Here is a 21551-nt window from a genome sequence, read left to right as displayed (position 1 = left end):
CCTCTAAAGAATTTTTTTAAAGTATAGCAATAACTGGACCTTTAACAACCCACTGAATATTCTTGTTCAGTAACAGACTTAAAAAATTGACAGAATATTTTTTCACAACTCCTAATAAAATGTGAAAAATGAATAGAAATTAAAGAAGTTTAATAAACACGTTATACAATATCTGAGGGCCCCCCTCCTTAGAAAGAACACTGAGAAATATATTTCAAATATATTTCATCTCTGAGAAGTTACGGAAAGATCTCTGATTTTCCTTAGTGAGTTATATATACACTAGACAGAGGACCTAGGTGACCTACATATGGGCATTAATCTTAGATAAGAAACACCAATGCAATATCAAGAGTAACCATATATGTTGACAGATATTCTTAAAACACTTTTCTAAGTCCTCTGGACTCACCAGATATTCTTTATGAGGCTCCTAAGAACAAAATACTTCCCAGTGGCTCTTTCTTATATATTTGGCCAAATATGCAACAATATGGGATAAACTTTGCAATGAAATATAGTATAAGACATACTATAAAACATTAAGAATGATGCAACATTTAATGCCCAAATTTTGTCCGATTTCGTAGCATCTGCTTAGGCTGGCACACAGCATGAAGGATGCACTATTCTCTGATAGTACCTTAGGTAGTTCTGAGGAGACAAATCCAAAATGTCACCCAAGGCCATGGAAACAAGTAGCAGAAAGTCTTCACATAGTATAGAGATGTGTGTCTGATGGGTCAAAGGAACTACAGAAGAGGATAGCCCAGTAAGAAATTTCTAAATAACCCATAAAATCTCTCCCCAAGAGAAAAAGTTAGTTTAAATTATTTACAAGATAATTACATCTACCTAACCCTGCCAAAGTCACCCAGCCAGATACCAACCATTCTCTGCCCTCCCTTGCCCTTAGCACTTCTACCTGGTGGGGGCAAAATACACACAGCTAGGAAGTACACCATCCCTTTTGCCTCTTTTCCACTGTGGGCCTCCATTAGCCCTAATCTAGGGTGCAGGGGGGTGGGGGGAGAGGGGTTAATACTAACTCAAATTTGGAATTGAGACTTTTTTTTATAGACTGCTTTTATGTCTAAAAGGGAACAAAGCCATTTTATTATTTGTCACCAAAAAAGTCATCTTTATCCAGTCATTCAGTGAAAAAATTTGAGTCTAACAAAATAAAGTTAGATGCTTACAACAAATTGCATGTCACACTTGGACAAGGTGATTCACAGAGACAACAAAGTGAGTTGTAAATTTTATCAGAAGTATTGTGCCCACCTGTCAATAATATAAAACTTTCTGGATAAAGTTATTATGTGAATTAAATGAAATACATGTTTATAGTATATTAATGTTACATAGAGAAATATGAACAATTATCAGTAAAACAACTTAAATTTTATTTATTCCTAGCATAATTTCTCTGAGCTTTTAAAGATTAATTAATGTATCTATGACTCTCCAAAAACAGAGCTATAAAATACATTTCCCAAGTTTATTTGGCCAGCAAACCATTACCCCACTTAAGAATCCTGACATAGTTTTATTGCCTATACCAGAATTGAGAAAACATGGCATGTTCGAATGAACAGTTGTCAATAACATGGTAGTTGATAGAGAAGACAGATACAACCACCATGATAGATGTCTATATACAAGAGCTGAGTCGATCTTGCAGTAGAAGGTATCTCAAGAGCTAATTTACAACTTTATTTTCAATGAGATCTAGAGGTTTTTATAATCTTAAATATAACTGTGGTCTAAAATATCTCTCAAATTTCAAATAAGGGACTGGGATGCTTCACAGATTCAACCAGGGAAGAGTATTCTAAAGTATAATCACTTTGTAACGTACACAGGACAATGTTATCTGCACAGACTAGTAACAAAAAACTTGTCAGTGTGACTCTGGAACCATCTTGGACACAGGACACCATGATCAAATGACTGGACAATCAGTCAGGTTGTTACAATATTCTTCTGTCCTCTCTTAAAAAATAACAAACAAAACCATGCTTCAGTAACTATAAATTTCAGGCTCTACAACTGCAGAGCCTATGGACCCACACATTTAGGGAACTATAACTTAGGGAATTCTCCAAGAGAACAATCAATCTAATTATTATTGCTATATATGCCTAAAATTGCAAATTAAATATCTCTCCAATTCAACTCTATTTATCTATTGAGTTGGTGACAATTAACTGATTTCCACAGCACAACCACTGTAAGGGGAAGTACAGAAATTAAGATTCTAAATTAAAATGCAAAAAAGGGTCTTGCAAATCCAAATTTAAACAGCCAAATATTTCTAAATTATACATTTCAGTATAAAGCATGAAATATCCAACTTAACTTTTTCATAGCTCATTTTATATTATTCTTTTAAACCTGAGTTTAAACCTATAGCAAGTTTTCTCTGGAAACAAATTTGTGTCTTAGCCAGATCAGGTTGCCATAACAAAATACCACAGACCAGGTATTTTCTCATAGTTCTGGAGGCCGAGAAGTCCAAGATCAAGGTGAACAACAATTTGGTTCCTGGTGACAGCACTCTTTCCGGTTTGCAGACAGCTGCCTTCCTGCTGTCTCCTCATATTGCCTTTCCTCTGTGTGTATGTGTACCTCTTCTTATAAAACCACCAATCCTACCAGATCAGGGCCCCAACCTAATGACCTCACTTAACCTTAATTGCCTCCTAAACGCCCTATCCAAATATAATCAACTCACACTGAGGGTTAAGGCTCCAACATGAGAATCCAAGTGGGATGCAATTCAGTCCATAGCAATTTACAAAACCCATAAAACTGTTACTATTAATTGGTCTGTTATTCTGTCATTCTGAATGAATTAAAGGACTATTACCTATAAGATCAGAAGAATACTCTATCTTTGGCATTTGGGTTTACTTGTGGTCAACATTTTCCTATCAGAAAATAAATACTATATTGTGATCTATGACATGAATGTATTAGAGAAACACCATCAGACAAGAGCAACAAAAGGAGGTGCAAACTTTCCCTCAGAAGTGGATCTGCTTCTCTTTGTCTCATACTTATTAAACATGATCAAATTACCCTATCCTAGGGGCTTCCCTGGTGGCGCAGTGGTTGAGAGTCCGCCTGCCGATGCAGGGGACACGGGTTCGTGCCCCGGTCCGGGAAGATCCCATATGCCGTGGAGTGGCTGGGCCGTGAGCCATGGCCACTCGGCCTGCACGTCTGGAGCCTGTGCTCCGCAGCGGGAGAGACCACAACAGTGAGAGGCCCGCGTACCACTAAAAAAAAAAAAAAATTACCCTATCCTAAAAATTTATAATTTGTACCTCAGGACTGTCCTCGATGTCTTTTCATGATGTTCGTATTATTTCATTGCTCTGCTCCTAATGAGGAGTGATGCTAATTAGTTACGCTAATCCTTTAAACACACACACACACACACACACACACACACACACACAGGATGATCATTTTGTTACAGAATTCATTTTATTTCTTGTGTCCTTTTTTTAGCACTTATCAGATTTCTGGTTCCATGATTTAGAATCAAGGCTTTATAATTTAAATAGCATCTTAAAAGAAGAAAGAAAAGCTACTTTGTTAATATCATAACCATGATAACATTTTAAAGTCATTCACTTTTTAGTCATTAAACACACAACTCTATAGCATGGAATGATGCATCATCCAGAATTGCAAAAACTTTTTTTGGTAGATTAACTGGTTAAAAAAATTAACACAAAACTTCAGAATGCACTAATGCTAAAAACATTTTATATTATTGTATCTTAAGCCAAATTCATATTTGTAATAAATAACAGCAAGACAACAACTACTCTGAAAAAAAATAACAAGTTAGAAGTAGTGGGATTTCTCAGTATCCTTAATCATCAGAGCAGTTTTTATTGTTGGTAACAGTATTTTGATAAGATTTTAATTTTAAAAATGAGTGTAAAATTATTTTTTTCTATTTCTTTAATACTAAATCTATATGAGATGATGGATGTTCACTAAATCTATTGTGGCAATCATTTCATGATGTATGTAAAAGTCAAATTTTTATACTGTGCACCTTAAAATTATACAGTGCTGTATGTCAATTATATCTCAATAAAACTGGAAAAAATATGTGAATGCTTAATTTGCATCAATTGATATAGAATATAAAAGCATTATTAGACATCTAAACTACTCAATTATTAAGTCAGTTATTTTGTTATCAGGCATTATTCTTTCATTGATGCTTCACTTGGCAAATGTTTTCTTTTTAATTTTTCAACATTATTCGTAAAGTGAAATTGGCCTATGGTTTTCTTTTTTTCCCCTTTTTTATGTTATATCTTTCTTATAAAAGAAGTAATATGAGTTAATTAACTTTTCATTTTTATGTGTTCTTGTAAAATTTTTAAAACTTGAAAGTATTTACTTGAAAATTTTATAGAAATGACTCAGCATGAGGTACTTTCTTTGGCCAGAAATATAAATATGTTTCCAATTTATTCTATGATTACTGACCTAACATTAAGTTGACTTGATTATTTATATTTTATAATAAACCATCCACTCTTCTTACACATTATAACACTTTATTGTAAAATTGTACAAAATGCCCTTTTATGATTTTAATCTCCATTTTATCTGGAGTTATACTTCTTACTTTTAATATTTTTCTCTCATTTTCAACAGCCATGACAATTTTTTAAAGCTTTTGATTTTATTGCTAAAGTATACTTTTAACACATCTGCTATTTTGAAATTTTAAATTTGCTTATTTATCAAAGTTCAATTAAACATAATCATTAAATTCAGGCTATTGAGGTAAACGTGAAAACTCTACAGTATACGTTGTGAAAGATCTGGCATGCAGGAAAATCAGGGTAATTTCTAAAGGAGTTTGCTATCATCCCTTAGACAAACTGCTACTACTTTTCATAATGCCCTAGTATTTTATTTCACACAGCATCAGAACCCAGTGCAGAAAAAAGAAACGTATGATATTAAAGCTGCAAATAAAATTAGCAGTAAACTATTCCAACATATTATCAATAATCTACACAATCGATAAAACATTATAATATTGGTGCTGAAAAAGGTGGAGTTAGAAAGGCACTAATTCATTGAAGGTGTGATCTAAATTGGTACTAACCTACAAGATCAAGGAAATTTATCAATAGCTTTGACCTTTTAATACCAGTTTTTGTATTTTATATCTTAAGGTGATAATGAGAAAGGCAGAGATTTATTTACCATGACAAAATGGTAACAATCTAAATGTAAATTAGTTTGGAACATATAATATTAAAATATTATTCTCAAAAAGTGTTATTAAATATATGATAAAGCTTCCTGGTAAGTTAAACGGTCAGGTATAAACTTTGTAGTGTTTCAGTATTTGTATATTTGTTTAGTTTGGTATATACTTGCTATTAATATATTGAATGAACATACACACATGTATAGTATCAAGATTTTTTTCCTTCACACTAGTTTGTATTTCATAAAATCATTGTGTGTTTCCTTTATAGTGAGAAAAAAAAAGCATTTTAATGTTGCATTTATGTGAAAAGCAATTTTAAAAATCGTAAGATGTTCAGCAGGAAAACATGTTATTTCAACCATGATTCTGGTAAGTGGAACAACCCAATTAATATTTTTACTTCAAAGACACAGAGCATGGCATTAACGCAAGATTATTTGTTTTGTATAAAAAACAACAGCTAAAACACTACAATGTACATACTAAGATGTAAATCCCAAACCAGAAGTCTATCACAGGAAATATGCCAGGCACGCCCAAAAAAGGAGCTCAACAATTTGCACCAATGTGTAAGGATTTATGTAAACAGGAAAAATGAAGAAATTTCTCTGCATATTTTCCCTCTGTTTTCCTCTAGGTTTACTACCCCCTGTTCCTTGTATCAATGAAAGATCAGAAGGAAACTAACTTGCATGAAATTCCTTTAACTCGAAAAGAAAATTTAAAAGTTGTAGAGAAAGACAGAGACCCTTTTGATATTGTACTGAACTGTAGTTTGAATTGACTCACTACTTTTTAAAGATCTCAGTAATTTTATCTTAGCTCATTAGCTGTCAATTAAAAGTGCTTTTATAAAGTTTGAGGATTAAATTTTATGTCACAGTACTTTCAGATAATTAAGTCAACTGAACAGAATGTCTTCATCATATAAAATTAAAGGAAGAATCTAGACCTCAAAAATATACTAGATTTACACATTTTAATAGGAATACTTCCCTGGGCTACAACCTTGATCCAAGGTCCCATCAACCTTGACCCAAGGCCCCATCATCCCTCCTCCATTCTTGCCTTTTTATCTGTTCCCAACAAAGTATCCAGTATCTAGTTTTTAATGAAAGTAAGGCAGATTATGTAATTCCCCTTCAAAAAAGCAAAGTCCCCTTTCATCTCTGTTATGGACTTAATGTTTGGGTTTTCACAAAATTCATATTTTGAACCCCTAACCCCCAGTGTGATGGTATTAGGAAATGGGGACTTTGGAAGGTAGGCACAGATGAGGTCATGAGGGTAGCACCTCAGTACTGGAATTAGTGTCCTGCCTTCATAATCGATTGCTATCCATATAAAAAGAGGGGAAAATATCAGATTTCATTCTCTCTGCATGTGTACAAAGAAGAGGTCATGTGAGTACATAGCAAGATGGCAGCCATCTGCAAAACAGGAAGAGAGACCTCACCAGGAGTCAACACTTCCCAAAACCTTAATCTTGGACTTCCCAGGATCAAGAACTGTAAAATTAAATATCTGTTGTTTAAGCCACCCTGTCTATGGTATTGTGTTACGGCAGCCCAAATTGACTTAGACAATCTCAAAATAAAAATCAACTGTAATTATCCACAAGGCTGTACAAAAGGAGGCCTCTGCTGCTACCCTCAGCTGCTCCCTCAGCTCTGCCCACACGGTCTTCCTGTTCTTTATGCACCCACTATGCTCCGGGCTCAGGATCTTGGTACTTTCGGTTACCTCTGCCTGCAACCTTCTTACTCAATGATTTCATGACTCTCATGCTCACCAAATATAGACTTTTGCCACAATGCTGCCTTATTCACAAAGCCTTCCTTATCCACATATTTTGAATATCAACTCCCCAAATGCTAGCCCAGGAACTACCTACAACCCTTCCCTATTTTATTTTTATCTCAAACATTTATTATGTTACAATATATCCCATTATTTTAATTGCTTATTTGTTTATTTTATGCCCTATTTCCATCAGAATGTAAGCTCCATGAGTACAGGGGTTTTTATCTATTTGTTCAGGCTATATTCCCATTATAAACTGTTTTTTAAAACAGTAAATGTTAACTCTTAGCACTCTCTAATACAATATTGGCCATGTCTTGGAACAGATTAATTGCTTATGAAAGGTTATCACATAATCAATCAGTAAAGGCTAAGAAGCTTTTTCCTCTATAATTTCTATACTAACATCATTTGAGGTACAGTAGCTATATTTTCTGTAATAAAACAAACGAACATTGAGAGAGGAAAGACAGGGATAGGGGATTAAGGGATAGAAACTACTATTTATAAAATAAATAAGCTACAAGGATATATTATACAGCACAGGGAATATAGGCAATATTTTATAATAACTAGAAATGGAGTATAACCTTTAAGAATTGTGAATCACTGTACTGTACACTATACTGTATATAATATTGTACATTAACTATACCTCAATTTAAAAAATGATAAATTACAACACAGTATTATAGACAGTTCAATTTATAAAAAGCAAGTATTTTTGTTAAGGCATATGAGACCTCCAAGGATATTAATAAAACTACTGAAAATTCTCCTGTCTTCTTTCAGCAAAATCAATGTACCTTTGTGATAGAAGTATGTTCATTTTTAAATTTCTAAAATAGAAATTATAAATTGCCTTGCTTACATTACAAGGTAAGTGTAAGGACAAAAGTATTTAGTACCTGAAAGTTATGCAAGTTGGGGTTCCCTATTATTTTCTCTTAGCATATTCTTATATAACTATAATAATTCTACAAATAAATATCAACATAAATTTCTAATGACAAATGACAAGAAAATTCTATGAAGACATTCCATGAAGACATAACAAATTAATAAAGTTCTGTGATTAAAACAAATTAAGTCGGAATATTCAGCCATTTTTACTGAGTTCATTGCTCGTTTTTTTATACTCTTAAACAGATAAATTAGATCTGAAAATTAAGTGTGGTTTGGGTGCCCTCTGAAATAAAAGTACCAACCAGTGAAATCCTCAAAAGTAGAAACTTTCAGATAGGATTTTAATTAAATATACTATTTGAAAACTTTAAATACACCATGGAGAAAAAATAATCACATTTGAATTCAAGAGACTTTCAAAAGTAATCACCTTTGTAAAATTAGAACACAAGATATCTTATGAGAATTCAGAGACACAAACTGAGTAAAAGAAGAGGCTGTTTCCTTCAGTTATGCCTTCAATTAGAGTATGCTTTCCCATTTATTAAATTCAGAAACCTAGAACGATCCTGGATATCTGATATATTCTGATGAGCTGCATGAAAAAAGCCAGTAATTATTAACTTTTCAAGATCTTGTTGACATTTCTGATTTTACTCCTGTGTCATTTACCCACACAGCCCGTAACACTGGTTATGAATTTTAAAGTGGCACAGGCCAGGCAAGGGCAGAGGCTTACTGATGAGATCTCAGCAAGGAAGGAGAAGCGAATATTAACATAAATGGGACTAAATAAATAATCCAAAGACAGAGCTTCTTTTCCTTTGTTTTTTTAAATTATGCCACATACCAAAGTGTCTTACAACTTCTGAAAACATCTATTTCAATATTTTATCTTACTGACTTTCAAAGTAATCAAAGTAATACTTTTTATTCTCTGAGACTATTAAAATCATCCTTTGTAAATATTCACAGTTTATTCTAAATTAGAAAAAAAAAATTTTACACCAAGTCAAGACCCTTCTGTAGGATACTGAAAAAAAGATGTGTATACTATGTGACACCAATCTGAAAAAAACATGTTCCGATTTACTTTATGTGCCATATTTTATGTCTGTTCCAGCATAAAATAGATGAAGACTTTCATGAACGTGATTTCAATGAGAAAAATCAAAAGAGCAAAAGAAATAAGAAACTGAAGATTCTCATACAAAGTAAGTATCTTACTAACTCCTGTGCACAATCCTGACTCCCAAGGAATATACCTGAGTCAAAATTAACTCAAAAGTAAAATATCAGAAATTTTATGAGGAGGAGCTTCAAGATGGCGGAAGAGTAAGACGCGGAGGTCACCTTCCTCCCCACAGATACATCAGAAATGCATCTACACGTGGAACAACTCCTACAGAACACCTACTGAACGCTGGCAGAAGACCTCAGACCTCCCAAAAGAAAAGAAAGTCCCCACGTACCTGGGTAGGGCAAAAGAAACAAGAATAAACAGAGACAAAAGGATAGGGACGGGACCTGCACCAGTGGGAGGGAGCCGTGAAGGAGGAAAGGTTTCCACACACTAGAAGCACCTTCGTGGCCGGAGACTGCGGGTGGCGGAGGGGGGGGAAGCTTCGAAGCCACAGAGGAGAGCACAGCAACAGGGGTGCAGAGGGAAAAGCGGAGAGATTCCCGCACAGAGGATCGGTGCCGACCGGCACTGACCGGCACTCACCAGCCCGAGAGGCTTGTCTGCTCGGCCGCTGGGGCGGGCGGGGCTGGGAACTGAGGCTCGGGCTTCAGTCGGAACGCAGGGAGAGGACTGGGGCTGGCGGCGTGAACACAGGCTGAAGGGGGTTAGTGCACCACGGCTGGCCAGGAGGGAGTCCGAGAAAAAGTCTGGAGCTGCCGAAGAGGCAAGAGACTTTTTCTTACCTCTGTTTCCTGGTGCACGAGGAGAGGGGATTACGAGCGCCCCTTAAAGGAGCTCCAGAGACGGGCGCGAGCCGCGGCTAAAAGCGCGGACCCCAGAGACGGGCATGAGACGCTAAGGCTGCTGCTGCCGCCGCCACCAAGAAGCCTGTGTGCGAGCACAGGTCACTCTCCACACCTCTCCTCCCGGGATCCTGTGCAGCCCGCCACTGCCAGCGTCCAGTGATTCAGGGACAACTTCCCAGGGAGAACACACAGCACACCTCAGGCTGGTGCAACGTTACGCCGGCCTATGCCGCCGCAGGCTCACCCCGCACTCTGTACCCCTCCCTCCCGCTGGCCTGAGTGAGCCAGAGCCCCCGAAGCAGCTGCTCCTTTAACCCTGTCCTGTCTGAGTGAAGAACAGACGCCCTCAGGTGACCTACACATAGAGGCGGGGCCAAATCTAAAGCTGAGCCCCGGGAGCTGTGCAAACAAAGAACAGAAAAGGAAATCCCTCCCAGCAGCCTCAAGAGGAGCAGATTAAATCTCCACAATCAACTTGATGTACCCTGAATCTGTGGAATACCTGAATAGACAACAAATCATCCCAAATTGAGGAGGTGGACTTTGGGAGCAAGGAAATACATATATTTTTCCCTTTTTCTCTTTTTGTGAGTGTGTATGTACACACATCTGTGTGTGATTTTGTCTGTATAGCTTTGCTTTTACCATTTGTCCTAGGGTTCTGTCTGTCCGTTTTTTGTTGTTGTTGTTGTTTTTAGTATAGTTTTTAGCACTTGTTAGCATTGGTGGATTTGCTTTTTGGTTTGGTTGCTCTCTTCTTTCTTTTTTTTTTTATTACTTTAAAAAATTATTTTTAATAATTATTTTTTATTTTAATAACTATTTATTTTATTTTATTTTTTTATTTTATTTTCTTCTTTCTTTCATTCTTTTTTTTCCTCCCTTTTATTCTGATCCGTGTGGATGACAGGCTCTTGGTGCTCCAGTCAGGTGTCAGGGCTGTGCCTCTGAGGTGGGAGAGCCAAGTTCAGGACACAGGTCCACAAGATACCTCCCAGCTCCACGTAATGTCAAACGGCGAAAATCTCCCAGAGATCTCCCTCTCAATGCCAAGACCCAGCTCCACTCAACAACCAGCAAGCTACAGTGCTGGACACCCTATGTTTAACAACTAGCAAGACAGGAACACAACCCCATCCATTAGCAGAGAGGCTGCCTAAAATCATAATAAGGCCACAGACACCCCAAAACACACATCCAGACATGCACCTGCCCACCAGAAAGATAAGATTCAGCCACATCCACCAGAATACAGGCAGTAGTCCCCTCCACCAGGAAGCCTACACAACCCACTGAACCAACCTTAGCTACTGGGGACAGACACCAAAAACAATGGGAACTATGCACCTGCAGCCTGCAAAGAGGAGACCCCAAACACAGTAAGTTAAGCAAAATGAAAAGACACAGAAACACACAGCACATGAAGGAGCAAGGTAAAAACCAACCAGACCAAACAAATGAGGAGGAAATAGGCAGTCTACCTGAAAAAGAATTCAGAAAAATGATAGTAAAGATGATCCAAAATCTTGGAAATAGAATGGAGAAAATACAAGAAAAGTTTAACAGGGACATAGAAGAACTAAAGAGCAAACAAACAGTGATGAACACACAATAAATGAAATTAAAAATTCTCTAAAAGGGATCAATAGAAGAATAACTAAGGCAGAAGAATGGATAAGTGACCTGGAAGATAAAATAGTGCAAATCACTACTGCAGAGCAGAATAAAGAAAAAAGAATGAAAAGAATTGAGAACAGTCTCAGAGACCTCTGGGACAACATTAAATGCATCAACGTTTGAATTATAGGGGTCCCACAAGAAGAAGAGAAAAAGAAAGGGACTGAGAAAATATTTGAAGAGATTATAGTTGAAAACTTCCCTAATATGGGAAAGGAAATAGTTAATCAAGTACAGGAAGCACAGAGAGTCCCATACAGGATAAATCCAAAGAGAAATACATCAAGATACATATTAATTAAACTATCAAAAATTAAATACAAAGAAAAAATATTAAAAGCATCAAGGGAAAAACAACAAATAACACACAAGGTAATCCCCATACGGTTAAAAGCTGATCTTTCAGCAGAAACTGTGCAAGCCAGAAGGGAGTGGCAAGACATATTTAAAGTGATGAAGGAGAAAAACCTGCAACCAGGATAACTCTACTCAGCAAGGATCTCATTCAGATTTGACGGAGAAATTAAAACCTTTACAGACAAGCAAAAGCTAAGAGAATTCAGTACCACCAAACCAGCTTTACAACAAATGCTAAAGGAACTTCCCTAGGCAGGAAACACAAGAGAAGGAAAAGACCTACAATAACAAACTCAAAACAATTAAGAAAATGGGAATAGGAACATACATATTGATAATTACCTTAAATGTAAATGGATTAAATGCTCCCACCAAAAGACATAGACTGGCTGAATGGAAACAAAAACAAGACCCATATATATGCTGTCTACAAGAGACCCACTTCAGACCTAGAGACACATACAGACTGGAAGTTAGGGGATGGAAAAAGATATTCCATGCAAATGGAAATCAAAAGAAAGCTGAAGTAGCAATTCTCATATCAGACAAAAAGGACTATAAAACAAAGACTATTACAAGAGACAAAGAAAGACACTACATAATGATCAAGGGATGAATCTAAGAAGATATAACAATGGTAAATATTTCTGCACCCAACATAGGAACACCTCAATGCACAAGGCAAATAGTAACAGCCATAAAAGGGGAAATTGACAGTAACACAATCATAGTAGGGGAATTTAACACCCCACTTTCACCAATGGACAGATCATCCAAAATGAAAATAAATAAGGAAACACAGCTTTAAATGACACATTAAACAAGATGGCCTTAATTGATATTTATAGGACATTCCATCCAAAAACAACAGAATACACATTCTTCTCACGTGGTCATGGAACATTCTCCAGGATAGCTCATACCTTGGGTCACAAATCAAGCCCTGGTAAATTTAATAAAATTGAAATTGTATCACATATCTCTTCCGACCACAATGCTATGAGACTAGACATCAATTACAGGAAAAAATCTGTAAAAAATACAACCACGTGGAGGCTAAACAATACACTACTTAATAATCAAGAGATCACTGAAGAAATCAAAGAGGAAATCAAAAAATACCTAGAAACAAATGACAATGAAAACACGATGACACAAAACCTATGGGATGCAGCAAAAGCAGTTCTGAGGGAAGTTTAGAGCAATATAATTCTACCTTAAGAAACAAGAAACTTCTCAAAAAAGCAACCTAACCTTACACTTAAAGCAATTAGACAAAGAAGAACAAAAAAACCCCAAAGTTAGCAGAAGGAAAGAAATCATAAAGATAAGATCAGAAATATATGAAAAAGAAATGAAGGAAACGACAGCAAAGATAAATAAAACTAAAAGCTGGTTCTTTGAGAAGATAAACAAAATTGATAAACCATTAGCCAAACTCATCAAGAAAATGAGGGAGAAGACTCAAATCAATAGAATTAGAAATGAAAGAGGAGAAGTAACAACTGACACTGCAGAAATACAAAGGATCATGACAGATTACTACAAGCAACTATATGCCAATAAAATGGACAACCTGGAAGAAATGGACAAATTCTTAGAAATGCACAACCTTCTGAGACTGAACCAGGAAGAAATAGAAAATATGAACAGACCAGTCACAAGCACTGAACTTGAAACTGTGATTAAAAATCTTCTAACAAACAAAAGCCCAGGACCAGATGGCTTCACAGGCGAATTCTATCAAACATTTAGAGAAGAGCTAACACATATCCTTCTCAAACTCTTCCAAAATATAGCAGAGGGAGGAACACTCCCAAACTCATTTTATGAGGCCACCGTCACCCTGATACCAAAACCAGACAAAGATGTCACAAAGAAAGAAAACTACAGTCCAATATCACTGATGAACATAGATGCAAAAATCCTCAACAAAATACTAGCAAACAGAATCCAACAGCACATTAAAAGGATCATACACCATGATCAAGTGGGGTTTATCCCAGGAATGCAAGGATTCTTCAATATATGCAAATCAATCAATGTGATCCACCATATTAACAAACTGAAGGAGAAAAACCATATGATCATCTCAATAGATACAGAGAAAGCTTTCGACAAAACTCAACACCCATTTATGATAAAAACCCTCCAGAGAGTAGGCATAGAGGGAACTTTTCTCCACATAATAAAGGCCATATATGACAAACCCACAGCCACCATCATCCTCAATGGTGAAAAACTGAATCCATTTCTACTAAGATCAGGAACAAAACAAGGTTGCACACTCTCACAACTATTATTTAACATAGCTTTGGAAGATTTAGCCAAAGCAATCAGAGAAGAAAAAGAAATACAAGGAATCCAAATCAGAAAAGAAGAAGTAAAGCTGTCACTGTTTGCAGATGACATGATACTATACATAGAGAATCCTAAAGATGCTACCAGAAAACTACTAGAGCTAATCAATGAATCTGGTAAAGTAGCAGGATACAAAATTAATGCACAGAAATCTCTTGCATTCCTACACACTAATGATGAAAAATCTGAACGAGAAGTTAAGAAAACACTCCCATTTACCACTGCAACAAAAAGAATAAAATATCTAGGAGTAAACCTACCTAGGGAGAAAAAAGACCTGTATGCAGAAAATTATAAGACACTGATGAAAGAAATTAAAGATGATACAAATAGATAGAGAGATATACCATGTTCTTGGATTGGAAGAATCAACATTGTGAAAATGACTATACCATCCAAAGCAATCTACAGATTCAATGCAATCCCTATCAAGCTACCACTGCCATTTTTCAGAGAACTAGAACAAAAAATTTCACAATTTGTATGGAAACACAAAAGACTCCAAGTAGCCAAAGCAGTATTGAGAAAGAAAAACGGAGCTGGAGGAATCAGGCTCCCTGACTTCCGACTATACTACAAAGCTACAGTAATCAAGACAGTATGGTACTGGCACGTAACCAGAAATATAGATCAGTGGAACAGGATAGAAAGCCCAGAGGTAAAACCACACACATATGGTCACCTTATCTTTGATAAAGGAGGCAAGAATATACAGTGGAGAAAAGACAGCCTCAAGATGCAAGAGGGAAGAGATATGGGGACATATGTATATGTATAACTGATTCACTTTGTTATAAAGCAGAAACTAACACACCATTGTAAAGCAATTTTACTCCAATAAAGATGTTAAGAAAAAGAAATTTTATCTATTGTAGTACTTAAAAGTGTAAAGTTTAGCATTAGAATTTATATGAAAGTTGACCCCATTTCTTACCAATGATGTGGCCTTTCATTAAAGACTCAGCTTCAATTTCTCCTTCTTCAAAATTATTGAGCAAAGTTATTTAAATAAATGAGATATTATAATTTACCAGACTGGTGAATTAGGTTCTTATTATTTTAGGTTCTAATAATCTAGGGAAAAATGCATTTTTCATTGATTTTTTAAACATCAGCCCATTGAAAAATTAAGCAAAGTTATTTTGTTTTGATATTCCTTGGTAACCTACTCCTGAAGAGATACCTTCCTCCTATTTTCAGCTTTTTAATAGTTCAACAACGACAAGAACAGAAAGTCTCTGCTCTCAGTGAGGTGGGTGGGGGAAGGAGGAAGCAAGTTGAAAAGCAATATGAAAAATGTCATTTGGGTTATTTCATTAGTAAGTGTTCACATTTAAATATATATTTTATAGGACTGTGCCCCAAACTGTTAGTCATGATTAGCTTCAGTAGGTGTGACAGTTGGAGACCTTCTTCTTCTATCTTAAATACACATGCACTGTTAAAATTTCTGCTACTGTGGTACATGGCTTGTAGAAAGAGACATAAATCTGTTTTTAAGTGTGTGAGGTTGTTGGGGCCCAGGGCAACCCACCCCAAAATGCGCCTCAATGGCATATTGATTATTTTGAATAAAGTTATGTGAGAAACAACCAGTGGAAAATAAATGATAAAAAAGAAAAACTCTGATGCCACTTTTCTCCCCTAAAAGTGGGAAATAAATCTCCCATGTGAAGGTACCCTCCCTATACCAGGAGGATAGAAAGCATCCCTATCACCAAAGTTAGGGAATTCAAGGTTAAGCAAGCTGTATAGACAAAGTTTTTTACTTCATTAGTCTGCTACCCCAAACACAAGCCCCCTTGTTTTGTTACATCTCTTCAAATAGTTGTTTCTTTGTCTAAACATGATATATTATTGGCCTGCTCTGGACACTTCGGGAGGGTCCCATTTTTATGACTTACATGCATACAAATTAATTTTTTAAATTAATCTTTTCATCTGTCTTGTGTCAATTATTAGACCAGCCAAAAGAACTCAAGAAGAGCTGGGGCGGGGGGGGTTGTGGTTCAATCTCCCCCTCCCTGGACAAAGTTCTGATATCCTTCCTTGGGAATTTAATGGAAAGTTTGAGGATTTCTGGATAATCACTATTGGCAACAAAACAGAAACACAATCATGAAAGCTTGCTAACAAATTAAAAACACTCAAGCTGGCCTCAAGTTTGTTTGACATAGTACTACAGATCAGATAACAGTGACATGATAGAGTACTGACATAAAAATGTTTTGACTCAAAACTTCTATATCCAGCCAGTTTGTTCATCTAAAGTAAGTTCAAAAGAAAGATATAATTGTAGAGTAATAAGATTATCATCCTGTTGACATACCCGACAACAGGTGATAACAATTTCGAAAGGAAATAAAATGGATGAAATAGTTTTTAAAAAAATGAGAAACACAACCATACAACTCAGTATTATCTGATTAATTGTTGTTATAACAGTTGCAAAAATTAATTGCAAACATCAAAAATAATTCTTGAAAAACAAATGCAATAGACAAAGTAAAAAACAAAAAATAAGAAAAACAAAACTGAACCTACATCCCAGTAATTCCTAAAAGGACTTGGAATTAATAGGGTGAGTTGTATAGAAGTCAGATTACGTTTAATTCTCATGTAACATCAGAAACTACTTACACCATTGTTTCTATTATAGAGAAAAATCATATGTTTATTATCTTTAAAGACTTGATATGATGAAAACAACATGTACTTTTAAAAATATTAAAAAGGTGAAACAAAAACAATGAATAAAATAATTTGACAGAAGATGAAATTTATATTATGAAGAGAATAAGACATGTACTTAAAAATGCCCTTTTAAACAACAATCTCAGAATGAGTCCAAAAAATTAAGGCTAATTTTTTATATTAGTCCTTGTATTTAATCCTTTTTGTTTAAATATACTTTAATTGTAATTAATAATAACAGCAAACAGTTACATAATGCTTACTATGAGCCTGGCACTCTTATGCAAACTCAAACACACTAACTTACTTTACCCTCAAATGAACTTTTCAGTTAGTAATCTTATCCCCATTTTATGGGTGAGCAATGCTAGCCCATAAAGTTAATAAATTTGCCAAAGGAAATACTGTTAAAATTTAGATTTGAAATTTAATTTAACTCAGGCTGTCTGCATCCAGAATCCAGGCAGTTCTGGATACACTCTGGATACCCAGTACACTTTACAGCCTTTTCAATTAAGGGAACTATTAGAAATATACTTTTTAGGGCTTCCCTGGTGACGCAGTGGTTGAGAGTCTGCCTGCCAATGCAGGGGACACGGGTTCATGCCCCGGTCCAGGAGGATCCCACATGTCGTGGAGTGGCTGGGCCCGTGAGCCATGGCCACTGAGCCTGCGCGTCTGGAGCCTGTGCTCCACAATGGGAGAGGCCACAACAGTGAGAGGCCCGCGTATTGCCAAAAAAAAAAAAAAAAAAAAGAAAAAAGAAATATACTTTTTAAATTCTCAAGTGGTTCTTTCTCCTTACCATTTACTTATGTGAAAGGCAGCGTACAAGGGGGGAAAGTGGGAATGAGTTAGAAAGTGGATAACATCTAAGTCCAGAGCTGTGAATAGGCAAAGAGCCTGCTTTCTGGGTCACAGCTGGTCCTCATAGATGATTAGGCTGCACATAAAAAATTCCTACTTAGAATTGTCAGGCTCTGCCCTTATTAGTATATTGGGTGTCTCTAAGAAATACCACTGGCACAAGCTTCCTCCCCTGTATCTTCCTAAATAACTTATTACCCTCCCTTCCTCACAGTGAAGCCTTTTCAATCAAGTCTTCCAGTTGATGTTTTTCTATTTCTTTAGGTTTATCATTTATTCCTTTAACCAGCACTTTTTATCTTGAGTCCCCAATATACTAAGACAGAGGTATCTTTTTCTTATATCCTAGAGTAAGGCAGAGATACACAGAGAGAGACAAAGAGAGATAGTAAAACACAGTAAGATGTAAGAACTAGAGAGTCTACAATGTACATCTCGCTTCCTTTAGCAGTTTGTGGGTCTGTACTCCTAATGCTACATAGTTTTGATTTTTTAAAAAAATACATCTATTACTTTTTAAGTTAATAATATCAATTGGAAAGGCAGAATTATTTGTTAAACAACAGAGTAGAAGGACACCTCCATGGATACAGGCTTTCCTGCAAATATTCATGGAGTGAGAGCCTATGAACAATATATTGCTCATGAAAATCAAGTTTCTTCTTTTGCATAAATCAAAGTTTACCACAGACTCTTAAAGGACATGTGAACAAAACACTATCACAGTTGCTCTTTTTTTTTCAAATATTAGATATTTAAGATAGATGAGAACATGATATTCCAAGAGTTGTTCACATTCTTTTACTTACAGCCCTCATAGATGTCAGTGGGAATATGGACTGCTGCATGCTGATAGGATATTTGTCGCCCAAAATTAGCATCATCGATAAAAACAGGTTTTATCCTCTGGCTGCCTGGCTCACTATCGTTCTTTTCCGGCTATAAAGAAAAAATAGACAATAAACAGAATATTACAACTTATGCTAACACAGGTATTCTCACATTCACTTCTTCATTTGCCAAATGCATAGTCTTTAAAAAAAAACAGATCTACAAGAATATTTTAAAATATAGTCCCATGATGACATCAGACACACAAATTTCCATTCAGGTATTAGCTTTCACATTATCACCTAAATTCTCTCCTAATTTCCTCAACGTTGGAGTCACTCGGGATCATCCTGAGAGGACCAGAGCTTTCCCACATCCAGTACTTATTAGAATGTACATTTAAAGAATAGCCTAAGTACCTTTAAATACAACCAAATTAAAAGTTTCCCCTTGAAATAAATTTCACCACTTATGTTACCAAATTTCTATAATTCTTAGTTTGATAACCAAAGGTACACATGACCTTTGTGTAAAAATAATAATAGCAATGAAGGATTATTTTATGTCATATTCCCTTGATTTCTGCATGTTTTCCAAGTGTATCAGTTTTTGTTTAAAAAAAGTAAGTACAAATACTAGGAAAGAAGAGACCTATTGTAACTCTTAGTACAATCGAATCCTAATTTAAACCAATTTGTCTCCCGAGGTAGGAGAAAAGATCCAATCAATAACGAGTCAAGAAAATCCCACAACTGTTTCAGGTTGAAGATTAATTTCCTACCTATTTGAACTATGCTTGTGATATTGAATTACCCTGGCAAGGTAATCCAGTTTCTCGTCTGGCAAGAAACTAAGAACCTCACTCATTTATCCAAAATGCATCTCTCTAACAATTGTTTTTGGCTAATTATGTTAAACTTTTTATTCCCCCAGTTCAAATATAGTTAACTCTTTCCTAAGTAAACATTTTTTAATTAAATTCAGACCTGTATTATCAACTCCATTTTAGGGACTAATGTATTCCATATTCCCAAGGTAATTTCCTCAAAACAAAACTGAAAAAAGAATCACAACATTTGACTATTTTCGCAGCACACTGCAGTAATGCAACTGATAAGCAAGAGAAAAGACTTAAATGGGCAATCAGAAAATTTCATAAGAAGGCTGGTGGAATGTGGCAACATGAAATCTACAAAGAAGTGATAGTGTCCAACTTTCTAGATGGCTCTGAAATTTTCTATAACCAGATAACCCATCAGTATCCCAAGATATTTTAAAACACACACACACACACACACACACACACACACACACACACGTGTGTGTGTTTCCCTAAGGAAGCTGCAACACTGGCAACATTATTTAGACACAAATATTAGCAAAAGGGATTTTTTTTTTTTTTTTTTTTTGCGGTACACGGGCCTCTCCCTGTTGTGGCCTCTCCCATTGCGGAGCACAGGCTCCGGACGCGCAGGCTCAGCGGCCACGGCTCACGGGCCCAGCCGCTCCACGGCATGTGGGATCTCCCTGGACCGGGGCATGAACCCGTGTCCCCTGCATCAGCAGGCGGACTCTCAACCACTGCGCCACTAGGGAAGCCCGGGGCTTCTTCTTCTTCTTCTTTTTTTTTTTTTTAATCAATGACTTCTAAAGCTGCAAATCCAACTCATTATGTAATTAAATCAATTTAATAGGTCATGACCAAATTATTTTTCAAATGAAACAACGTTGAAAGAAAATATGAAAATACTCTCTATAATGAGGGGAAGTACTCTATTTGGAAACTGTGGTTTAGGTATTCTGTTTTGGGTGTTTTATGTTTTATTATACTTTGTTGAAAAGGAAAAACTACATTTTTAGAATGTTTTTATGAGTCAGTTTAATGTGCTGAAAAGAAAAATTAAAAAAAAATAGTTGAAGACAGATCACTGTTTTTTATCCATGTGGAAGCCACAAAGATACAATTCTCCCCCATTAACTAAATATACAAAATAATGAAACAGTAGTGTTGAAAGTCTAAAGTTTTTGGCAAAATACCTACACGTAGGAATGACTAATTCATACTCTTTTCTAAAACAGAGGTTAGGTGTGTACAGCATGAAGGATAAGAAAAGAAAGGAGAAAGATGATAAGAAAAAGGTCTTACATTGGAAATAACAAGAAAGCACAAAGATGAATACCATTAAAACTATAAAAACCAGTGATAGTGCTAATAGTGTTTGCTATGTATTCATCCCTACATTTCTCTCTTTACCTCTTTCCTCTAAAAATATAGGCTGATTTTCTCTTCTTTCTTTGTACTTAACATCTACATTTAAGCTTAAAACCATTTTAAAACAAATACAGAATATATGTACATTCCCAATGTAATTACTCTTTTATATTCCTTAATAACAGTATAAAGTTGTATTTGTCATATTTATTGTGACTATTTTACTATTGTTGCACATTTGTTTCAAGATTTAGATATTAAATGACATTTCTATAAATGTTATCATTAAATCCTCCACTTTACCAATAAATTATTTCTTGAGTGAGTGAATGAATGAAATATTTGCACTTATCCACGTATTCCTAACCCTAATTCATACGTATAGTTCACTCTCTGTCTCTTATGCCAAAGAACGCGTAACCTAACACATCTACCAGCATTCCAACTGCTAATAAAAGAAAGAATATAAACAATAACTGGGGTTTGGTCTTGGATTCAACCATGAATTTTAATATATTTTAAAATTCATCCTCTATTCTATGGCTCTCTGTTCCTGGGCACAATTGACTTGAGTAAGAGAAGGGATCATTG

General features: G+C 35.7%; 1 protein-coding gene across 6 annotated transcripts in view; it reads right to left on the bottom strand.

Annotated features, from left to right (window-relative positions):
- CACNA2D1 (calcium voltage-gated channel auxiliary subunit alpha2delta 1) overlaps positions 1 to 21551 on the bottom strand; it is a gene marked incomplete at both ends in the record, with an annotated part of 496553 nt that overhangs the window by 157282 nt on the left and 317720 nt on the right. For all 6 annotated transcript variants that reach the window (XM_079711931.1, XM_079711932.1, XM_079711933.1 and 3 more), the window contains one exon: positions 18727 to 18856. In XM_079711931.1, coding sequence (XP_079568057.1) covers positions 18727 to 18856 — 130 coding nt within the window. The remainder of the gene's footprint in view (positions 1 to 18726; positions 18857 to 21551) is intronic.

Source organism: Hyperoodon ampullatus, assembly GCF_949752795.1.
Source record: "Hyperoodon ampullatus genome assembly, chromosome: 9".
Taxonomy (NCBI): domain Eukaryota; kingdom Metazoa; phylum Chordata; class Mammalia; order Artiodactyla; family Ziphiidae; genus Hyperoodon; species Hyperoodon ampullatus.
The sequence above is the reverse complement of the archived record's forward strand: the minus strand, read 5'-3'. Positions and strand labels throughout refer to the sequence as shown.